General features: G+C 42.1%; 1 protein-coding gene across 1 annotated transcript in view; it reads right to left on the reverse strand.

The window, feature by feature from the left end:
- Positions 1-1,306: 1,306 nt before the first annotated feature.
- Positions 1,307-21,201, reverse strand: part of LOC135779459 (C-type lectin domain family 4 member A-like) — a 37,282-nt gene continuing 17,387 nt past the window's right edge. Inside the window, exons 4-6 of the mRNA XM_065290172.1 lie at positions 1,745-1,890; positions 1,545-1,648; positions 1,307-1,466 (exon numbers count right to left, since the gene is read on the reverse strand). Coding sequence (XP_065146244.1) covers positions 1,346-1,466; positions 1,545-1,648; positions 1,745-1,890 — 371 coding nt within the window. The 3' untranslated portion in view covers positions 1,307-1,345. The remainder of the gene's footprint in view (positions 1,467-1,544; positions 1,649-1,744; positions 1,891-21,201) is intronic.

Here is a 21,201-nt window from a genome sequence, read left to right on the forward strand (position 1 = left end):
ACATTAGTAAACAGACCTTATATTTTGAGCCCTTATCCGACAAAAATACATTTTGAGTAACAACTAATCAGCTAAACGCTAGCATATGATATAGCATTTATTGGCATGTAGCGCTAACTCAGCAGTCACAACTTTGTTTTTAGCATTTTAACAAATTTGTAATAAATGTGTAATTTAATGTTTTCAAAACATGCACATTGTGTAATGGCTTCCTTTGCTGCTATATAAACCTAGACTACTAAGGAGACCATGGTGTCTGTGTGAACAACTGATTATTTTGTAGACATCTTTTGAAAATTAAACAATTGCATGAGTTTGAGGAAGATAAAATTAATTAACTTTTTAAATATTTTTTTAAAAAGGAAGTCAGAATTGCGTTAATATATATACTTTTTTACATAATTACGAGAAGTGCCCTTTATTTCACTTGAGCCCCTGCCCCTCAAAATGTCTGTGCACGTCCCTGGTGGTGGTTAACCTGCAACATGGGCTTTAACATTTTTCAAAATCAGCTACCCTGCCTTTATTATGTAAGGACAGGACCTGAAATGGTGAATGAAGTTACTACAGGAAGCATTTTTCTGAGCTTTTAACAAAGTAATTCTTTTAACACAGAGGCAATGGGTTTCATAACTTTTAAAATAAACCGATGAAAGAATTTATCGTAAAAATATCTATAATAGTTGTTTTTGGTTTAAAGGGTTTCGCTTATGCATGAGATTTTGGTTGAAAATTTATTTATATTCTGTGTAAAAATATTAAATATACAGAAAGATAAGATGACAAACACTTTTCACTGCATGGTACTATACTGTAGCATAAAGCTGTACTGTACATGTAACTATATCTTTTAATCTATTTTGACTTAAATGAAATGCATGATTACCTTGTACCACAGCTTGGAGTTCATCACTCTTCTTTCTCTTACTCTTCTTTCATGTTTAATCTTATGTCAGCTTCAATTATCTTTACAAGAACTGAAAAAACTATTTCCCTGTCTGAATGTTATATTTTTATATAGAGGTGTATATAAATATTTAGAAAAATATAAAGAAAAATATTTGACAACACAAACACATCAGTACCTGTTTAGAAAACCTACGTAAACAAACAGAAAAGGCTACTGTATATAATCATTTACATATCCAGACAGACAGACAGACAGACAGACAGACAGACAGATCAAAATAAAAAAAAGAAATATAAATATTTAGGCTAATATATAAATTTTGACATTACAGTATAGTACTCACAATAATTTATTGTATAACAACAAACAAAATTATTAAATACAATTACTATACAAACTGGTTCTGGTGTTTTACTTCATGAGTTTATTTCACTGTTAGATTATTTTCTCACAGATCCATCTAGTAGTAAAATCACATGAACGATTAGCCCATCCTGATGAAGATATTACAGCAAAGTTCTGACTGTAAGATCCGGGGTCTCTGTTAATCCAGAAACTGAAACACCAATGAAACACGAGATAAAAAACCTTACTGACACCTTCTGATCTTCAGTTAAATGTAATGATCTCTCACCTTAATTTCAATGTGGTGCCATCAACCCATTTCCACACCCCTCCCTCTTTACTCAGACCAATCCAATAATTAAATCGACCAGATGTAGCATTCTGCACAAATTCCTGTAATAATCAAACAGTGATAAATTATACACAAATACTCATATAAATGAATGTTTACATAAACAAACAGATTAAATCTCATTCTTCATCACTCACTTGTTCCTCTTTGTTGTTTATAATCAGCAGATTTGCTTCTCTCTGTTCACAGTCTCGTCTGCTGTCACTCCAGGTTCTCCTCTCAGTTGAAATGTAATAAAAACTCAAGTTGTAGTAAATCCATTTAAAGTTATCAGAGCGCCAATCTGTTGAAACAACAGCTCAGATATTAACTTTGTCAGTGCTGAAATAAACACAATGCTGAAACTATCCACCTTTGACTGTGGATAAGACAACATTTACTATATTATTGTAGTTCGATTGGTAGCTCATTGTGTTTGCAGCACAAAGATCATGGGTTTGATTCTCAGGGAACAAAAAGTGTATACATTCTGTTAAAAAGTTGTTTTCCGACACTCGCCATTATGAGTCAATTGCACGTTATGTCTCTATAGAGCTACAGCTAAATCTTGTGAGATGTTAGGTTTAGGGCAGTGGTGTGACTTACAGTATATTAATTTCTTTTTTATTAGTATTTCCTGGGAAATAAACTTAATACCTTTTTATTAGTAAGTAAAGTTAAATATTAATCATTCTTCAATATTTTAGGGAGAGTAAACATGAGATTACCTTGTTCAGTGAGCCATCTGTTCAGTTCTTCTCTTTCATTCATTAACTCATCTCTTTCCTTGGTTAATTTATTGATCTGGAGTATTAGATGTTTTTTCTCTGTATACAAATAAACACAAAGCACAAATACAGCAGTCAGCAGAAGATCAAACTACACTACATGGACATTAGTGATGTTTACTAAGACAGCATCATTATTAGGCTACTTTTGCTCATAAGACTCGTGACCCTTCAAAACCAAAAATACCTCCACATGATGAATCTTTTATTAGTTTTTTAAAGAGCCACACAGATCCAAAATCGAAACTAACCTTTATTGCAGTGTGTCATGTAGCTGTCCATCAATGTAAACAACGTGTAAAGTCGTTGAACCAAAAAGTGCACGATTAATAAAGTTATTGGCTTCTAAAGCAGGGAAACGACTCTGAATCGCTCGAGTCGTTACAGTGTTTCCCACAGGATTTTGAGAGACTTGTGGCGTTGATGACGTCACACTCTAATTAGCATATATGTGACGTCATCACGTGTTTGCGTTTGATCCGGTTTGATCGAGTGTTGGCACCTGAAATATGTTTCACTTCTACTCTTTGATCTGTCACGTTATATTGCATTTTAAAACAACTGATTGCTATTATTTACATATTATCAGTTCTGTTGTCAGACATAAAATGAGCAGTCTGTAATATTGATGGTCGGACGGGATTAGAAATCTCAGTTAAACATTCAGAAGTGGGAGGGGTAACTCGATTGCGCAGCAGGTCACCTCTCTCGTCGTCATGTGCACGTTGGTTCTTGATATCAACATGACACAGACGAGAAAAACTCGAAACACTGTGTTTAATTTCAGTTTGGGGAGAATGTCAGTTTCAGGAACAGTTCTGTGCCTCTGAGAAGTGAATTTGACTTTTTAAAGTTTGTGTCGTGTTATTCAGGAACTGACTTGCCACTGACTTGTTTAAAAGTAAATGCTTAAGCGCTTTTATATTTGAAAGAAACCCGCAAAATAACAGGAATTACGAAACGTACGTGTATGTTTACAGCTGGTATATAAATCACCATACATTTACATTGAAGTCTTACTGCTGTTGCTCTTCTCATCAATGTCTTGTTATGAGCCCCTTTTTATTTAAATGCGAGTTTTATTGTCGCGTATAGCGCAGACAATTGGGTGAAAATTTAGAAATATCAGAAAATACACAGTAACTGTTACACAAAGTTACTACAAAACACGTGCGCAGGCATATCGCATTATAGAGAGGGAGAGAACGGGTGTGTGTGGGAAACACTAATGCTAACCTTTCGTCAAGTCATCGCCGTCTTCTCTGTCAGTAAAATCTGTGACTGTTGACGTTTACGCGAAAAAGAAAGTATACGGAGGAACGGACATTGAAACACCGCCACCTTTTCACGCTCATGTGAGAGTGTGAGAGAGAGAGAGAGAGAGAGAGAGAGAGGGGCGCGCGCTGCATGCAACATAGAAAGGGAGGGGGCGCGCTGGGTGCTTGCAACAATGAAATAAGACGTTTTTAAACAGTAAAATATAAATGTAAATGGGGATCATGAAAAATCTATTTGTGGCGGCCAGCGCTGATTCTGTGGCGGTGCGCCACGAATAAATCAACGTATGGGAAACACTGCGTTATATATGGATTGAATCTCCTGCCTGTCTTTATCCACGTCACACGAACGCATCCACGTCACATGAGATACTATCTCCGCCTACAGCCTTGCCCGGGACAAACGAAAACTATGACCCGCCCACAGCTAGTTAGTCTGTGTAAACAACATCAGCTCACGCTTTCAGCTCACGCTTTCAGCTCACGCTCAGCTCACGCTTTCAGCTCACGCTGTTTTCAGTTTGTGTTGTTTTCACTACCAAAGGAGACTTTTTCAAGGAGGGATATACTAAACGCATCTGGCTGTGAAGAATCAGTGGTTAAAATAAATTTTTAACGGATGGATTTAGACGTTTGGCAATGAAAGTGGTTCAGTACCCACTTTATTTGGAACAACATGCGTCTCCTAACCACAACCTGTAAGTATGATTATAGCTACATACTTGCTTAAAAGAGTGTAAAATGTCTATAGTCGTTTTTATTGCTTGGATTAATGATGAATGATATCGTTGTTTAAACTCTAACTTATATACTGTCAGAGTCACGATAGCAAGCGGTTTTGCTATGACCCGATTAGCTTACATAAATGCTTAAATGAGTGTAAAATTGTTAGTTTCAATCGTCGTTTGATTGCTTGGATTAATGATGAATGATGTTGTGTGTTTAAACTGTTAATTTACTGTCAGAGAGTCACGTTAGCAAACGGCTAACGCATGCTCATTTACGGTTTTGCTATGACCCGGTTATTTTACATAAATGCTTAAATGAGTGTAAAATGTTAGTTTTAATCGTTGTTTTTATTGCTTGGATTAATGATGAATGATGTGTATTGATGTTGACAATGTCTTCTCAGTAAATCATGTTAGCACGAGGTCAATACATGTTGCACTGTTGTTGGTCTGTGCCACTGACTGATCTGTGGTCTGACTGTGAGACTGATCTGTGCAAAGACACTCATTGGTCAGTTGACCAATCAGAGCAGAGTAGGCTACTGAAAGGTGGGGTTTAGGCAGACTGAGTCGTTGAACGGCTTCACACGAATCGTTTGGGGATCTCTGAGAAATGGGGTAATTTTAAATTTATATTTTGAGAAAATTACAGTGTTTTTTGACCTTGCATGCATTTAAACCTGTTGTTCGGGACTTATAAATAGTGATAGGATGCTTAAAATTGTCATATTACTGGCTCTTTAATGTGCTTGTACTTGAAATGGCCTAGTCAAAGATAAGATATAAAACCCATTAAATGCAGGGTAGCTGATTTGATCCAGAAGCATTTTTAGTTATGCTGGTTGAAAGTCTCCTCACATCCTGATAGCAATCACTATGGCTGTTTCTCAATTCCAAGAACGCAAAGAACGGACTTGTGTTCTCGTGGAGACTGGTCTTGCCAGGCGACCTCGGAAGAACGAACTTAGAAGGTCGCGAGAACACAGAACCCACCTGTGAGAATTGAGATGTGTGCGATCTTCCTGCTGGTCACGTGACCTCCCCAGATTTCAGCGCGCAAGTCTGCACTCGATGCATCCTCGATATCAAGAACTCATCCGGGTATTTTCATGCGTCCTCTGTACTTGTGTTCTTGAGAATTGGAATTGAACTTCGACTGTTAATGATGACATAGAGCGAGGACACAAGAACGCAAGATCGCTGAAGAACGCATATTGAGAAACAGCATATGTTAAAGTGTTTAAATGTTTTTGTATAAATATATGTCATCTGTGAAAGGTGTAGGACCAAAAAATGTTTAACAAATCATTGAACTTGGACCGAATGAAATCATATGTCATCAGCGTGTTCACGTAAACAGAGGGAGAATCAAACAAACTTTCCTGCTGAATTAACAACCAGGGCCTGGTTCTCCAAAACATTATTATCGCTAAGTAGTTCTTAACCTATTCCTTAACCCCTCTCTTAACTCTATGGCACGATTCCCAACACGTTCGTACGCTAAGTATATCTTCTGTGAGTCACACTTTCGTAAGGTTGGTCTGGACCATTCATAAGCTCTCTCTTAGCGTTGTTTGAGCGCAAGACGCTATCGTCGCCACTGTGCAGCAGTCTTTAGAAATCAGCGCAGTACAAGTCAAACTATGGTATGTTGACAATGTTGTGGCTCAACAATAATTTTATGGTATGGACATTATAATAAAATATGTTTGCAATGGATACAGGACTATTTATGCAGTTTACATTATTTGGTGTCAGAACCAATGAATCAAAGACTGCGCTTGTGTAGTGTCAAAGTTTGTTCCCCATCGAAGACTGTTCCCTCTATGTTTCTTATAGCGTTTTGATAACGTTAAGTTTATAATTCATTTAGAAAGATTAAAGATTTGAATTGGACTAAAAAGCAATAATATCATGTATTCTATAATACAATGTATTAAATATTTCATACATTTGACAGTTTTATATTAGGTTATTTCTTTTAACATATAGCCTGTTTTTTTCTGTACTGTTTGTTTTAAAAATGTTATGTTTGCATACATAATAAATGCAGCCCAGTCTCCTGAAAATGCGTATAAAAAGCACGAAGTGTAAAACTCGTGCAATACATACGCCAAATTTCACTTTGGCGTGCATATGATACGCAAGTCCTTCCCATTCACTTAAACGGTGCATCTTTTTTGTCGTTTTATTTATTGGTTTCTCAATGTTTTTGCTATTTCTTTACCATTTTCACTTGGGTTTAGGGTTAGAACAACTTTTTGTTATATAAAAATGACATCCTAACTAGGGATGCACCGAAATGAAAATTCTTGGCCGAAACCGAAAATGAGGAAACCAAGGCCGAAAAACCGAAACCGAAACACCGAAATAAATTATTATGCCAATTATTAGTACAAATGCATTTATGGCTATCACTGTGTACTACCTTTACTAGGGGTGTGTGACAGATCACAGAACTCACGGTTCAGATCACATTACAGTTTTTGAGGCACGGATCGGATTATTTTTCAGATCAGCAAAAAGGGGGTGGGGAAAATCTATTAACAAATAAAGAAATTACAAACATTTCTAAAAAAGAACAAAGCTGCAGATTATTAAGGGCTAACATTAGCATTAGGTACAGAAATCGAATTAAATGAGTCATAACACTGTCTTTAATGTATAAATTAAATATATTATTATTTTTAGAGCTATTTGTCTCTTTGTTAGACTTAAGTAATTGAGGTGTCTCTTTAAATAAGCAGAGACTGGTTTATGACTGTAATCTATACATACACTTAAGACATAAACAAATGTTTTTATTAGAAAAATAATACTTTGGAGATAATTTTGTTTATATGTGCCCTGTCAATAACAGAAAGATTTTACGTTCGATTGTTTGCGTCTCACTAGTGTGTGCACTATTGAGGGCACTGTTAAACGCGCGCGCGCACACAGAGAACGAAGGCGAATCCCAAACAGCGCAGCATAAAAACGTTACGTTGTTTTTCATTGCTTTATTCTGCACATGTATGTTAATGGACTATACAGTATGAGACACATTTGCGCGACTCTCTCTAAAGTTTACACATCAAGACTTCTGATCTTTGAAGGGTGTACTCACTGTGATGATCACGTCTGGACCGGACACAACCGCATGTGCCTCTGTGCGTACTTTAGCGCCTTTTTGCGGTTAAATACATCAACGCCGCATACATGTTGCTTCACACAAGCACGTGCAGGGCGCGGTTTCTGTTTGCGTCATCACAACATTTCGGCCGTATTGTTTCGGTGATAAAAGTATTTCGGCCGAAAGCCGAAAATGCTCTTTTGGGCTATTTTCGGCAGAAAATTTTCGGTGGCCGAATATTCGGTGCATCCCTAATCCTAACCCAAACCCCAACTCTAACCCCAACTCCAAGCAACCATGGCTTAAATATGGACAAAAACATGGAGAAACCTGTATATTAAAGGACAAGTTCGGTATTTTACACTGTTTTCAGATTGTTTATGATGAAATAGAATGGTTTTGACTGAAATTTCGACATATGCGGCTGCCCCGAGAATTTTCGCGTGTTTGTGTTTCACCTCCCACCTTTACAATGGGTTTAATGGTGCACTGGAACAATCCTTCCTAAAATGCATTAAACTTTTGTTTACAAAGACGTGAAACTCACAGAGTGGTCAGGGGTGTTCACTGATATGCTCACACAAAAATCGCTGCAAAATACGCATTCCAACAGGTTTTATCGTAGTTTTTGCCAACTCCATTGACTTGTATTAGATGTGCTGTGAGGTACGGTATTACTTCGCACCGGGAACTTTGTTTCTATTCTTGCAATTGGCAATGGCGGATTAGCGCAACCACCTGGGCTGGAGTGTCCATTATTCAAGCTCTAAGCGGAAGAATGTATGGGTGTAAGGTGTTTGGAAAAATAGGTCCACAAGTTTACAACGAATGCTAAAACAGCTGTTGGAAAGAATCTTTTGCAGTGATTTTTGTGTGAGCATATCAGTGAACACCCCTGACCACTCGGTGAGTTTCACGTCTTTGTAAACGAAAGTTTAATGCATTTTAGAAAGGATTGTTCCAGTGCACCATTAAACACATTGTAGAGTTGTGAGGTGAAATGCAAACAAGCGAAAATTCTTAGGGCAGCCGCATATGTCGAAAATTCAGTCAAAACCGTTCTATTTCACCATAAACAATCTGAAAACAGGGCTTTAAGTGTAAAATACCGAACTTGTCCTTTAAATAACCTCATTAAGCAAATCTAAAATCTAACCCTAAACCCAAGCGAAAATGGTTTAAAAAACAGAAAAAATTGAGAAACCAATAAATAAAACGACAAAAAAAGATGCACCGTTTAAGTGAATGGGAAGGACTTGCGTATCATATGCACGCCAAAGTGGAATTTGGCGTATGTATTGCACGAGTTTTACACGTGCTATTTATACGCATCCTCAGGAGACTAGGTAGATTATACATATAATATGATTCATACTGTAAAAATACTTGACTTACCATTAAGAACAATAAAGATACATTACATAAATGCACACATATACATCTCGGTATCCATTAAAACTTTCAATGTATATAAAGAATAAACGTATATGATAAAAAAAGCTGTAAAAACACTACACTAAAGGGAAATTAGGCCGCGGAGCCGTTTAGTCCATGTCAATTTTTTATTCTGCAAAACTTTTATTCTGCAAAGCCCTTTTGACATTTTGCCTGACGTGGCTATATTAGAAAAAAATCGCCTCCCAAGACAACTCATTATGGAGCTGCTGGATCTTCTCAGACCATATTCTCTATCTAACTCTCTCTCTCTCTGTTCATTGTAGATAGGTTGTTTTTTATTGAAAGCATTAACCAATGGCAATCAATAAGGCATTAGGCAAGGCAAGGCAAGGCAAGTTTATTTGTATAGCACATTTCATATACAGAGGTCATTCAAAGTGCTTTACACAGAAATGAGAAAACAATATTTAAAAAAGAAAATGTAAAAATAAGAGATACACGATAAAATCACAATAAAAACAAAGATACATGAGAATTTAAAATAACAATTAAAGAAAATAAATGTGATTTTAATAAAAACAGTTTAAAATGTCAAAAAGAATAAAACAGGAGTAAAAGTGACTTGAGTTAAAGATAGTTCACTTCAAAATGAAAAACCCTGCCACCATCCACCCATCCCCACGCCCCTCCAAACCCGCACGCATCCCCCTCCTCCGACGACCACAAAGAAGATACCCCGAGAAATGATGGCAAACACAGAGCAGCAAGCGACCATAGGCCTCCATAGCAGGTTTTTAATGCTACCATGGAAGCCCACGGCAACCTAGCCTGGTCCAACCAGACTCTCGTACATTCATTTCATTTGTACAGAGAGTCTGGCCACGCTCCATTGCAAAGTGTTACTTCCGTTAAGGAGGGTCCATTGTTGAAGTTTAAAACTATTGGATCTGCCCAGAGTCACTCAGGATCTGCCAAAGCCAATCGCTAACGTGTGGTCGTGACGTATATCATGCACCGAAACCGTCCGGAAACAACAAGTCAGAATAATCAGACAAACAAAACTTAGCAAACCTGGTTCTTGCTCCGGCTTTAACTTCTGTATATTCGCAGTTTTGCAACAACGGACCGAATAGCCTTTCTCACGTCTTTCTCCGCTGCCATTACTGAACTACAACTTAAACTGACGCACGACCTCAACGTCATCGTTCTTAGCCACCCCCATCTGTTCGCTGATTGGTCCTGCAGATTTTTGCAGGAGAAAACGAAACTCTATAGAGCAATCCCAGACGTACTGCTGAAGCGAAATGAAAATTAAGCGGAAGCACGTAGGAGGGCGGAGCCAGGCTAACGGCAACCCACCGCCGCGCGCCCACCACAACCTCCCAAAATATCCTCCCCCGTGCCCACCAGAAAAAAAACAAAACAAATTTTTTTTAAAGAAACCCACACAGGCCCAGAACAACACGAGGATGAGAAAATGATGACAGAACCCCCATTCCAAAGTGAACCATCCCTTCAAAGTAGAGGTCTACACGGGTCCAAAAATTCCTACCCGAACCCGATCAGACCCGCAAATGTGCTACACTGAACCGACCCGGACCCGTCTGTTGTTATGAAAGCTGGACCCGGACCCGACCCGGACCCATCTATTATTTAAAAGCTGGACCCGGATCCGACGAAGACCCGTCTATAATTTAATATCTGGACCCGAACCCGTCCGGGAAGACACAGACCCGACCGGCAAATATTCTTTAGCTAAATGTTATTAAAAAGTCAATAAACAAGTAGCGAAAATTAAACTTTTTGTCTTACCCATAGAAGTTAGTCTTCTCCCTCCTTGTACCTGTCTGTGTGATGCACAATCCTTATTTCCAAGAAAGTTCCATCCATGTTATTCCTATCTTGACGATTGAAATGTTTAATGCTTATTCCAGCTTTTAAAGTCCACTTTACAGTCATGGTGATTAATAACGCAGTTTCACATCGGGTCAACTTGCTTAATAATGTTTGCCCATTTGGATTATAATAACGATTGCTCGTTCAGTGCCATGGCTGCTTTCGTTTGCTTCTTTGCTATCATCTCTGTGCTCTTTGAGTCGCGAAAACTTTAGATATAACAGCAAGACGGTCAATTTATAATATTATTATAAAAATGAGAGAAGTCAGTGCAAAATGCGCGGTACGGCGGAATAGGTCCCGCCTTCTAAATAAAAGAGCCAATTGTCAAAGGTAAAGTCATTGCGTCTCACTGCAGAAGCTCCTGACTGGTAGCCAGAGAAACATTACAAGAGCACATGCGCGTTAGCTGCCTGGTTGGAGCAACCAAATATAAACTTTTTAACGCAATTTTAGCGTCATAGAAAAAATTTATGCTATGCGACAGTTCATCTAAGTTTTTGTTGCTGATTTTGAAATATTTTATTTAAATGTGAGTGTGTGTTCTCCGAGTCCGATTGACCTCGGGTATTATCCACAATGTTAAACAGACCCGGGACCCGAAGTAATAGATTGAGACCCGACCCGGACCCGGCTGATTATTTAAAATATAGACCCGAACCTGTACGGGTCCCGGGTCGGGTCCCGGGTCTTCGGGTCTCGGGTCTTCCGTGTAGACCTCTACTTCAAAGTGCAGTCAGTGTGAGGCTGCACAGTGCTTATTCAGTAAATGCAGAGTAAAACAGATGTGTTTTTAATCTAGATTTAAAAGTGTTTACTGTTGAAGCACATCTGATCTCTTCTGGCAGCTGATTCCAGCTAGAGGTGGCATAATAACTAAATGCTGACGCACCTTGTTTTGAGTGAACCCTTGGTATTTCTAACTGACCGGATCCTAATGATCTAAGTAATCTGTTAGGTTTTTATTCAGTTAGCATATCTGTCATGTATTTGGGTCCTAAGCCATGAAGTGATTTATAAACGAGTAACAATACTTTAAAATCTATTCTAAATGTGACAGGAAGCCAGTGCAAGGATCTGAGGACTGGAGTGATGTGCTCAGATTTTTTGGTTCTGGTCAGAATTCTGGCAGCAGTGTTTTGTATGAGCTGCAGCTGTCTAATGGTCTTTTTGGGGATCCCCGTAAGGAGTCCATTGCAGTAATCCACCCTGCTTGTGATGAAAGTATGAACAAGTTTCTCTAAGTCCTGTCTTGAGACAAAACAACTAATTCTGGCAATATTTCTGAGATGGTTGTAAGCTGATTTGCTTATCGCTTTCACGTGACTACTGAAATTAAGATTAGACTCTAAAATTACTCCAAGATTTCTGACTTTATTTTGTGTCTTTAGACTCCTAGAGTCAAGGTAAGTATTAACCTTGAGAGTTTCATCTTTATTTCAAAATACAATGACTTCAGTTTTGTCTTTGTTTAACTGGAGGAAGTTTTGACACATCCAACAGTTAATTTCCTCAATGCATTTACATAGAGAGTCAATTGGGCTGTAGTCATTGGGTGACAGGGCTAAGTATATCTGGGTGTCATCTGCATAGCTGTGGTAAGCAATTTGGTTCTTTTTCATTATATGACCAAGTGGGAGCATATACAAATTAAACAGAAGCGGTTAGGGATGCACCGATACCACTTTTTTGGAAAACGAGTACGAGTACGAGTACTTGCATTTCAGTACTCGCCGATGGAATTAAGAACATTTATTTAAAATGAAAAGCATGTTGTATTCAACATATTACAAAATAAATAATTATATAAAAAAAATGTAAACAGTGACAGTGCAATCCGGAGCATTGTGGGAGAAGAAGCGATCTTTATACCTGAACAAAATTCATGAATGTATTAATATGTGGAAAAATAGGACAGATTTTAGTTTCCCCTAAACCACTGTCATAAATGCCAGCCATTTGGCTTTCTGGCAGTAATAAGGGAAATATATTTCATATTATATATATTGCATATATTTGTATTTGTGTATTTTAGTTACAAAAATATAATATAATATTTCAGATGGAAATTAATCTTACATTTAGTACTGTAGTTTATCATTGAATAGCACACAGACTTTACCTTGGGTCAAGTATGGTGGAGATGAAGTACAGTGGGTTGGTCTCGATGTCACTGAAGCGCTTCTTGACAGCTGCCAGTAAGGTTGCTTTTATTGTCTTGACGCCGTGGTCCTCGTCTGTTTCTCTGTTTAGAAGTCTCACTAGCACAGTAACAGCTGGAATGACATCAGAGGCTAGTGCGTCGTAGCTGCTCACTTTTTTAGTTAGTTCCTCAAAGGGGGCGAGGATGGCCAACAACCTCAGAAATTAGTCATTCTCTCAGAATTTGACATAATTGATATAAAAACCTTGGAAGAAACAGTACAACATCTTAAAGCATCAACTTGCAGACTTGACACGCTCCCCACATCTTTTCTCAAAAAGGTACTTAACTGTTTAGAAACTGACCTCTTAAAAATAATAAATACCTCTCTGATCACAGGCACTTTTCCAGAGTCATTAAAACAGCAGTTGTTAACCCTCTAAAGAGTAATCTAGACAAAACCATACTTAGCAACTACAGACCAATCTCAAATCTTCCGTTTATAAGCAAGATCATTGAAAAGGTTGTTTTCAATCAGCTGAACAAATTCTTAAACTCAAATGGCTATCTGGACAATTTTCAATCTGTTTTCCGTCAGCATCACAGCACAGAGACCGTGCTCATAAAGATAATAAATGATATTCGCTTAAACTCTGATTCAGGTAAAATATCAGTGCTGGTGCTACTAGAACTTAGTGCTGCCTTTGACACAGTAGATCACACCATACTCATACATAGACTGGAAAACTGGGTAGGGCTCTCTGGGATGGTCCTCAAATGGTTTAAATCATACCTAAAAGGGAGAGATTACTATGTGAACATAGGTAACCATAAATCTGAGTGGACATCCATGACATGTGGAGTCCCACAGGGTTCAATTCTTGCACTGCTTCTAGGGATGCGTCGAAACCAAAATTTTTAAAGTACTCGTACTCGTTAAAAGTCATCCGATACCGGGGACTGAAACCACGGTCAAGAAATGTCTTTGTTTGTGCGGCGTGTAAGGGGTTAATCACAGGCGCAGAGTGCCCGCCTCCGGGCCCCGCCTGCAGCTCAGAGCGAGGAGAAGGTGAGGCGAGACGAGACAATGTCAGCCGTGTGGAACTATTTCAAAGTGAATGAAGACGACAAAACAAAGGCGAACTGCAAATTATGCTCAGCGAAATTGTCCAGAGGAGGCTCAAAAGGTAGCGCACTTAACACAAGTAATTTAATCAAGCACCTAAAATCCCAACACGACAACGAGTACAAAGAGTTTACCCACGCTTCTAAACCAACACAACCCACGCTGCAGCAAACTCTTGCAAGACGTGAGAAAATGTCCAGAGACAATCCACGTGCTGTTCAAATAACACAGGCAATTATCGAGTACATTGCATTGAGTGACCAGCCACTCTCGGAGGTAGAAAATGTGGGATTCCTGCGTCTCCTCCATGTTCTGGAGCCCAGATATGATGTCCCAAGCCGCAGCTACATGACTGACACGGAGCTGCCTAAACTACACGACTCCGTGAAAAAACATATCCACAGCCTACTGCAAGCTTCGTCTGCGTTTAGTTTCACCACGGATATTTGGACAAGCAGTGTTAGCCCTGAGGCGCTAATTAGCCTAACCTCCCAGTGGATAGACGAGAGTTTCACATCGCAACGAGCCATATTACATGCGAAACAATTCCGCAGCTCGCACACCAGGGGGGCTATAGCGCATGTGTTTGAGGAAATGCTCCAGACATGGGGTATACCTAAAACATCAGTACATGTTGTGCTTCGTGACAACGCCAAAAACATGATTAAAGCCATGAATGACGCAGGGCTCCCAAGTCTGCCGTGTGTCGCGCACACGCTCCAACTGGCTGTTCACGAGGGCTTATTAGCACAGAGGAGCATAGCTGATGCTATAGCAGTGCGGCGGAAAATAATAACAAAATAATCAAATTCAGAGGAAATTGTTGATTAAAGTTCTGTGAATTCATCAACAAATGCTGAGGTGTATTTGGGAGGTCTATAAATAATTGTAAACAGAATGCGTGGTGTACCTTTTAGAACAATACACAAATATTCAAAAGACTGGTAATCACCAAGTAACACTTGCTTGCATTGAAAGGCATCTTTGAATAAAGCAGCTATTCCTCCAGCTCTTCTAACAGCTCTACAGACACTTATAAAAGTAAAATTGGGTGGGGCTGATTCATTGAGGACTGTATCACTGCAGCTGTCATCTAACCAGGTTTCATTTAGAAACATAAAGTCCAGGTTGTTAGTGGTGATAAGATCATGAACTAAATAGGATTTGTTCTTTAGTGAACTGATGTTCAGAAGTGCTAACTTAACAATAACTGGTTTTGGCACTGTATCAATCTCAGAATGACGTAAAATAGGCAGTAGATTAGATAGAATTGCTGTGCGGCTGGAGAAGGCTTTCGTCTTCCTATCCCATGTCAGGACAGAGATAGGGAAAACTAAAGGGACATCGGGCGCCCGCTTGTTCTTAAAATATTTATGATTGCTACTGCTGACGTAGCGGGAACCCAACACATATCAGTTACCAGTGCTGTTTGCAGATGAAGGCTGGTGTGATCCCTGACGTTGAGGCAGAGGTCGGAGTGCTCTCTCAGATGGAGGGGGAGGGCGGGCTGGGCCCGAAGGCTTTGGTGGTTGAGGAGCCCGCCATTTCTTGGTTGATAGTTGGGGACTCGCAGCAATAGAGGGGGAGAGCTTTGTTCCAGCAAATACCAGTTTCTCCATTTTTTCTGAAAAGCAGAGAAGTGGTGATGTTGGAGAGAGGGAGAGAGAGTGTGACGACATCAGCTGTGGTTCTGGTGTTCCTGAAGGCTGGGAGGGAGTGTTATCATTCCTTCTTTTGTTGTTATCAACAGAAATGTCACAGTCTGACCTTTTTCCGTGGGCGGAACCAAAATTTGAGAAGGAGATAGTTTCTGCCCGGACAACTTACAGCAAACACCGGAACTTCTGGTAGGTTTTCCGAAGGAAAATCAAGCCAGATGGAATACAGGTGCGTAAAATTAACACAGCGGTTGGCGATTGGCTGAAGAGGAGAAAGGAAGGAGTATAAAGAGAGCCCTGGGAATGCAAACGGGGAGTTGTTGTTGCTGTAGCGAGTGTTGTTGTGGTGCTGCAGTAGTGCTGTATTGTTGTTTCCCCGGAGACCTGGCGGAACCTGTAAACAGAGGAAACGGAGGTTGGACTAACTGGGTGAAGAAAGCATCGCTAAATGCAAGTCACTGGGCTGAGTAAGTAGAAGACAGTCGCTGTTATGATGTGGATGTACCGCCGGGTCGAGTTCTGGCTCAGTCCGTAGTTCACTAAGTGTGTGTGTAGTGCCGTGGGTGAGTCTGTATCTTCATTGTGTGTGTACACTTAAAGCTTGCAGTGTCGTGCTGTGCTTATGTTGACAGAAGCCACTTCGAGGCCAGAGGAGTCGTAAGGAGATCACAGCCGTTGAGGGTGGTGGAGTGTGGATTGAAGAAATTTGCAACTAGGACTTCCTTGAGAGTAAAGTGACGGATCTTTTCTTGACGAACGAATGGGCAGTGGTGAAGCATCTGCGTATTGAAGTGAGTAAACCACCTCATGATTAGTGCTTTGGACGAAGGGTTGTTGGGCTGACGTCTGCACGAAATAACTGTCCTCTAGGGATGCTCCGATCGATCGGCCGATAATGCTTGCTATGTTTCTCAATGAATTACGGTGAAATGCCACTACATCCAAAAGCCAGGGGGCGCTCTCTTGCAAAAAATCAAAATGCGCTGTAGACGAAGAACAATACACATGCAGCTGTGATGACACGCAGCTCCATGAAATGGCTGAAGGAAATATTTATATTGCCGTTCTTCAAACCTTTTCAGGTATTTTCATGATAATAAAGAATATGTTTAATAATTATGTTTGACGAATGTTGCTTTTTCAAATGCATGTTATAAACGACTCAAACTAACAGTGATTTTAGATCAATAAGGACTTACTGATCAAAAGCCGTAGTACATATAATAGCTGTAATAAGATCGGCTGTCCGATTCAGAATAGTGATCGGCCACGTATTATTAGTGGAGATCGGCATTGATCGGAGCATCCCTACTGTCCTTGTCTGGAGCCTCTTCAAAGGTTCGCCCCTGTTCCGTGTTTCCGATACCGTGAGTAGAGGAAGAACAAGGGAAGCGTCTGGCTCTATACATCCATATCCGACGTCTCCCTCCAGCCCTCTTGGAGGCTGTAAGTCAAAGCACATTGTGTTAAAACCTCACCTTGCTAAGTCCACTGCCCCAGAATAAAGTTTGTATGGAGAGGCCATTGTGTTGAGAGGAATTAAAGTAAAGAAAGAAAGTAAAGTCCCAGTAACGTGTGTAATACTTACCTCTGCTTACAGCACGAACCTGAAGAAGAAAGTAAAGTTCCAGTCTTGTGTAATACTTACCTCTGCTTATAGCACGAACCCTGAGGAAGAAAGTAAAGTTCCAGTCTTGTGTAATACTTACCTCTGCTTACAGCACGAACCTGGGGGAGAAAGTAAAGTCCCAGTCTTGTATTACTTACCTCTGCTTACAGTACGAACCTGAGGAAGGAAGTCAAGTCCCAGTCTTGTGTAATACTACCTCTGTTTGCAGCACGAACCTGAGGAGGGAAGTCAAGTCCCAGTGCTGGGTAATACCAACCTCCGCCTGCTGGAAAGCCTCCATTGGAGCCTGAGGGTGAGAAAAGGAGAGAGCAGAGGATTAGTCACTACGTTGACATCAGCCATTGGAGTACCCCCCGGCACAGAGTAAGATTGGTCGACCACATATTAATTATCTTTCTCTTGTGATCTTGCCTCCAGGAGAAGAGGAGCGCGCCACAGGTTCAAGGAACCCAACCCAAAGGAGCCTGTCCCCGTGGAAGCTCTGCCTGGAGGCGTGAAGGAGCTTTTGTTTTAATTGCCCCCTTTCCCTTCCCCGCATCATTTTAAATAATTTAATAAAGATTCGTTTTAATTATATTCATTCTCTGTGTGTCTGGTCATTGGGGTGGCTTTGGGACCTCCTCGAGGTGGACACTAGGAAGGGGCGCGGCTTGTTGCAACCTGTGGTCCGCCCCGACCTGTGACAGAAACGTCCTTGGGTGTTGATTTACAATCCAGCTGTAGCGAGGTCTGTGGGCAGGGCTCAGCCTGAGCTGTGTCTGTGAACAGTAGTTGTTGTGACTGCAGAGTTTTACCCCGGATTTCCACGGACTGCGGAACGGCTGCGGATCCGTTGGGGAACTGCGGCGGAGTCAATCGGTTTCCATTCAAGTCAATGTGTGTATTTCCACTGACTGCGCTCCGAATCCGTCACAGCTCCGGCCATCCGCAGCCCTCCGGCACAAATACGCAGAGCTTCTATTTTTGACGGATGCCGGACAGCTCCGCAGGGCGGAGCCATGACTTTATCGCGTGATCATACCTGAATTCACGAGAACTCGTGTTTTTTTATTAAATCTTTGCAATACAAACATTACAAACACACACAAATAAAGTCATTAATACAGAAACAACAAATAATAGACAGGAACAGAGCCAGGGGAGTTTCAAATAAATACATTAAAGATAAAGCATATATAAATGTTTTAGCAGCCTTCTTATTTTTTGAATTTTGGATGGATTTGATGTACTGCTCTGTCTATGCGAGATCTCGTGTTGTGATCTGGGCTGGTTTGTAAAAACGTCATAATTCAACGGCATAATGGGCAGAGACAGAACTAGGTATCGCGCGATCATCACGTGAATTTGCGAGACCTCGTCACTTCAGCACGCAGCCGCTCTGCAACAAAAACGGAACTGGTGGGTATTGGCGGACGGCAGAGTGCGGAGACGTAACGCAGCGGAGCTGATCTGCAGCTGCTCCGCAGTCGGTGGAAATCCGGGGTTATACTTGTCATCTGAATGTCAATCCAGGTGCTGGTGTAAAATCCTGTGGTCATTTCCGCTGTTCAGTAGCGGACTGACACACTCAGCTGATGGATGATGCATGAAGAAAAAGATATTGTCTTTAAGCAACCTAGCACCTAGTTTGTTTGGGTGGATACCATCTGTGTTAAAAAGTTGCCTTTGACTCCAGAAGATATTGAAATTGTCAATGTAATTCAGTCCTCTCATGGTGCAGGTTTTTTGCAGCCATGAATTTAAACTTAGTAGCCGAGAAAACACATTTGTTCCTCGGGCTGGGAGAGGTCCACTGATGAAAGATTGAACTTTCAGTCTTGCAATTGTTTCAAAAAGTTCATTGAAATCCCCCTTAAGGAGCTCAGACTGCTCTTTCCGAATATCACTCTTTCCCACATGTATGACGATTCGACTGACAGACTTATGTTTCCCTTTCAGTCGGTCACTACGACGTCACGTCGTGACCGACCAATCTGCTTCGAATACTACTAAAACGCCAATGAACTTGGCATTGAGATATTTGCATAATGCTGGCGCCGCCCCGCCAGGTGCGTATATAAGCAGCAGGTGCAAATATGGAAATTAGCTTTTTATCGCTTCGAAAGCCGGCAGTATCTGCTACTCAGAAGCTACTTTACTCTGTTGGGATTTGATTGCTGAAGTTGGTTGAACTAGCAGTACCACAGCGGACGCTTCGCTTAATTCCACGGCTCTACACCTGTTTGTTGTTTTGAGTTTAGTGTGTGCGTTGCCTTCCTGTGCGCTCATCAACTAAGCATCTGAGTGAATTTCCCTAAAAGAGTGATACGAGAGAGCTTTGTGCCTTGTTAAAGGCAGCCACTCTCTCGCATATCCGGACATCAGCGTCCTTTTCAGGATGGCTTTTCGTCCGTGCGATCTTGGGTGCGGCAAATACATGGGTCCGAAGGACGGTCACGAGCGTTGTCTTTCGTGTTTGGGCATCGAGCACGCAAAGGCAGCGTTCGCTGGGGGTAAGTGTTCTCACTGCGAGAACATGTCCCTTGTGGATTTGCGGAGACGGTTGTCTTTCCTCCGGGAAAAGCGCAACCCTCGTCCTGCGAGTGCTGAACGCCGCCACGGTGCGGCCGTGAAGCTCTCTAAGGACGACCTCCGCATCACTGTGCTGAGCCGGTCGGGGGATTCGTCCTCCAGCTCTCAGCCTCCTCATCCACAGCCGGTTGATGTGCCGATGGAGACTTCAGCGTCGTGTTCTACGATGACTCTAGAATCCATCGTGCCTCCCTCCGGGTCCACCGACGCCGCAGCATCCGAGGGTGGCCGCAGCATCCTCCCCCTGACGTGGACCCCGACGCCCTTCCTCCCTCTGGTCGGGTTGGGACGCCGGAGTTCGATCCAGAGATGGTGGCCGTGCTCGCTCGAGCGGCGGAGACCGTAGGGTTAGAGTGGGTTCCCCCCCTCAGCCCGAGCTGTCCCGCCTGGATGATTGGTTCTTTGGAGCTGCCCGGGTTTCACAACCCTCTCCACCGGTGCCTTTCTTCCCCGAGGTGCACGAGGAGCTGACTAGAACCTGGAAGTCGCCGTTTTCTACCAGATTACGGCCGTTTCAGCCCTCCCCCCTCACCTCCCTCACCAGCGGAGCCGCTAAGGGTTATACGGGGATCCCTCCTGTGGAGCGTGCGGTCGCGATGCAGCTGTGTCCGGCTAACGCTCCCTCTTGGAAGGACCACCCAACCCTCCCCTCTCGTGCCTGCAGACAGTCCTCCGGTTTAACGGGCGCTGCCCACCAGGCATGTGGAGAGGCGGCTTCAGCCCTGCACGCTATGGCGTTGCTGCAGGTTCACCAAGCGAAGGCCTTGAGGGATCTGCAAGAGGGAGGACACGACTCGCCTGTCCTTTCGGAGCTCCGGGCTGCCACTGATCTGGCTCTTCGCGCGACGAAGGTGACAGCGCAGGCGATTGGTCGTGCCATGTCCACGATGGTGGTCCAGGAACGCCACTTATGGCTATGTCTGGCGGACATGTCGGACGCGGAGAAGAACAAGTTCTTAGACGCTCCCGTGTCCCAGGCTGGTCTTTTCGGTGAGTCGGTGGAGTCCTTCGCCCAGCAGTTCTCCGCCGCCCAGAAGCAGACGGAGGCGATCGCTCAGATCATGCCCCGGCGCAAGCGACCTGCATCTCGCCCTCCAGCGCCGGCGGGCCCGTCTGCTCCTCGCCGAGGGCGCCCTGCGGCGGCTGCCTCCACCCCCCCCACTAGAACATCTTCCAGGCCACGGAGGGGGAACAGCCGTCGACAGCCCGCCCCGCTCGCCCCACCCGCTTCCCGTGGTAAACGGAAATCGAAGCGGCCCTGAGACGGGCGACCTGGATTTGGATGGGA

The sequence above is a fragment of the Paramisgurnus dabryanus genome, chromosome 10 (genome assembly GCF_030506205.2).
Source record: "Paramisgurnus dabryanus chromosome 10, PD_genome_1.1, whole genome shotgun sequence".
NCBI classification, from domain to species: domain Eukaryota; kingdom Metazoa; phylum Chordata; class Actinopteri; order Cypriniformes; family Cobitidae; genus Paramisgurnus; species Paramisgurnus dabryanus.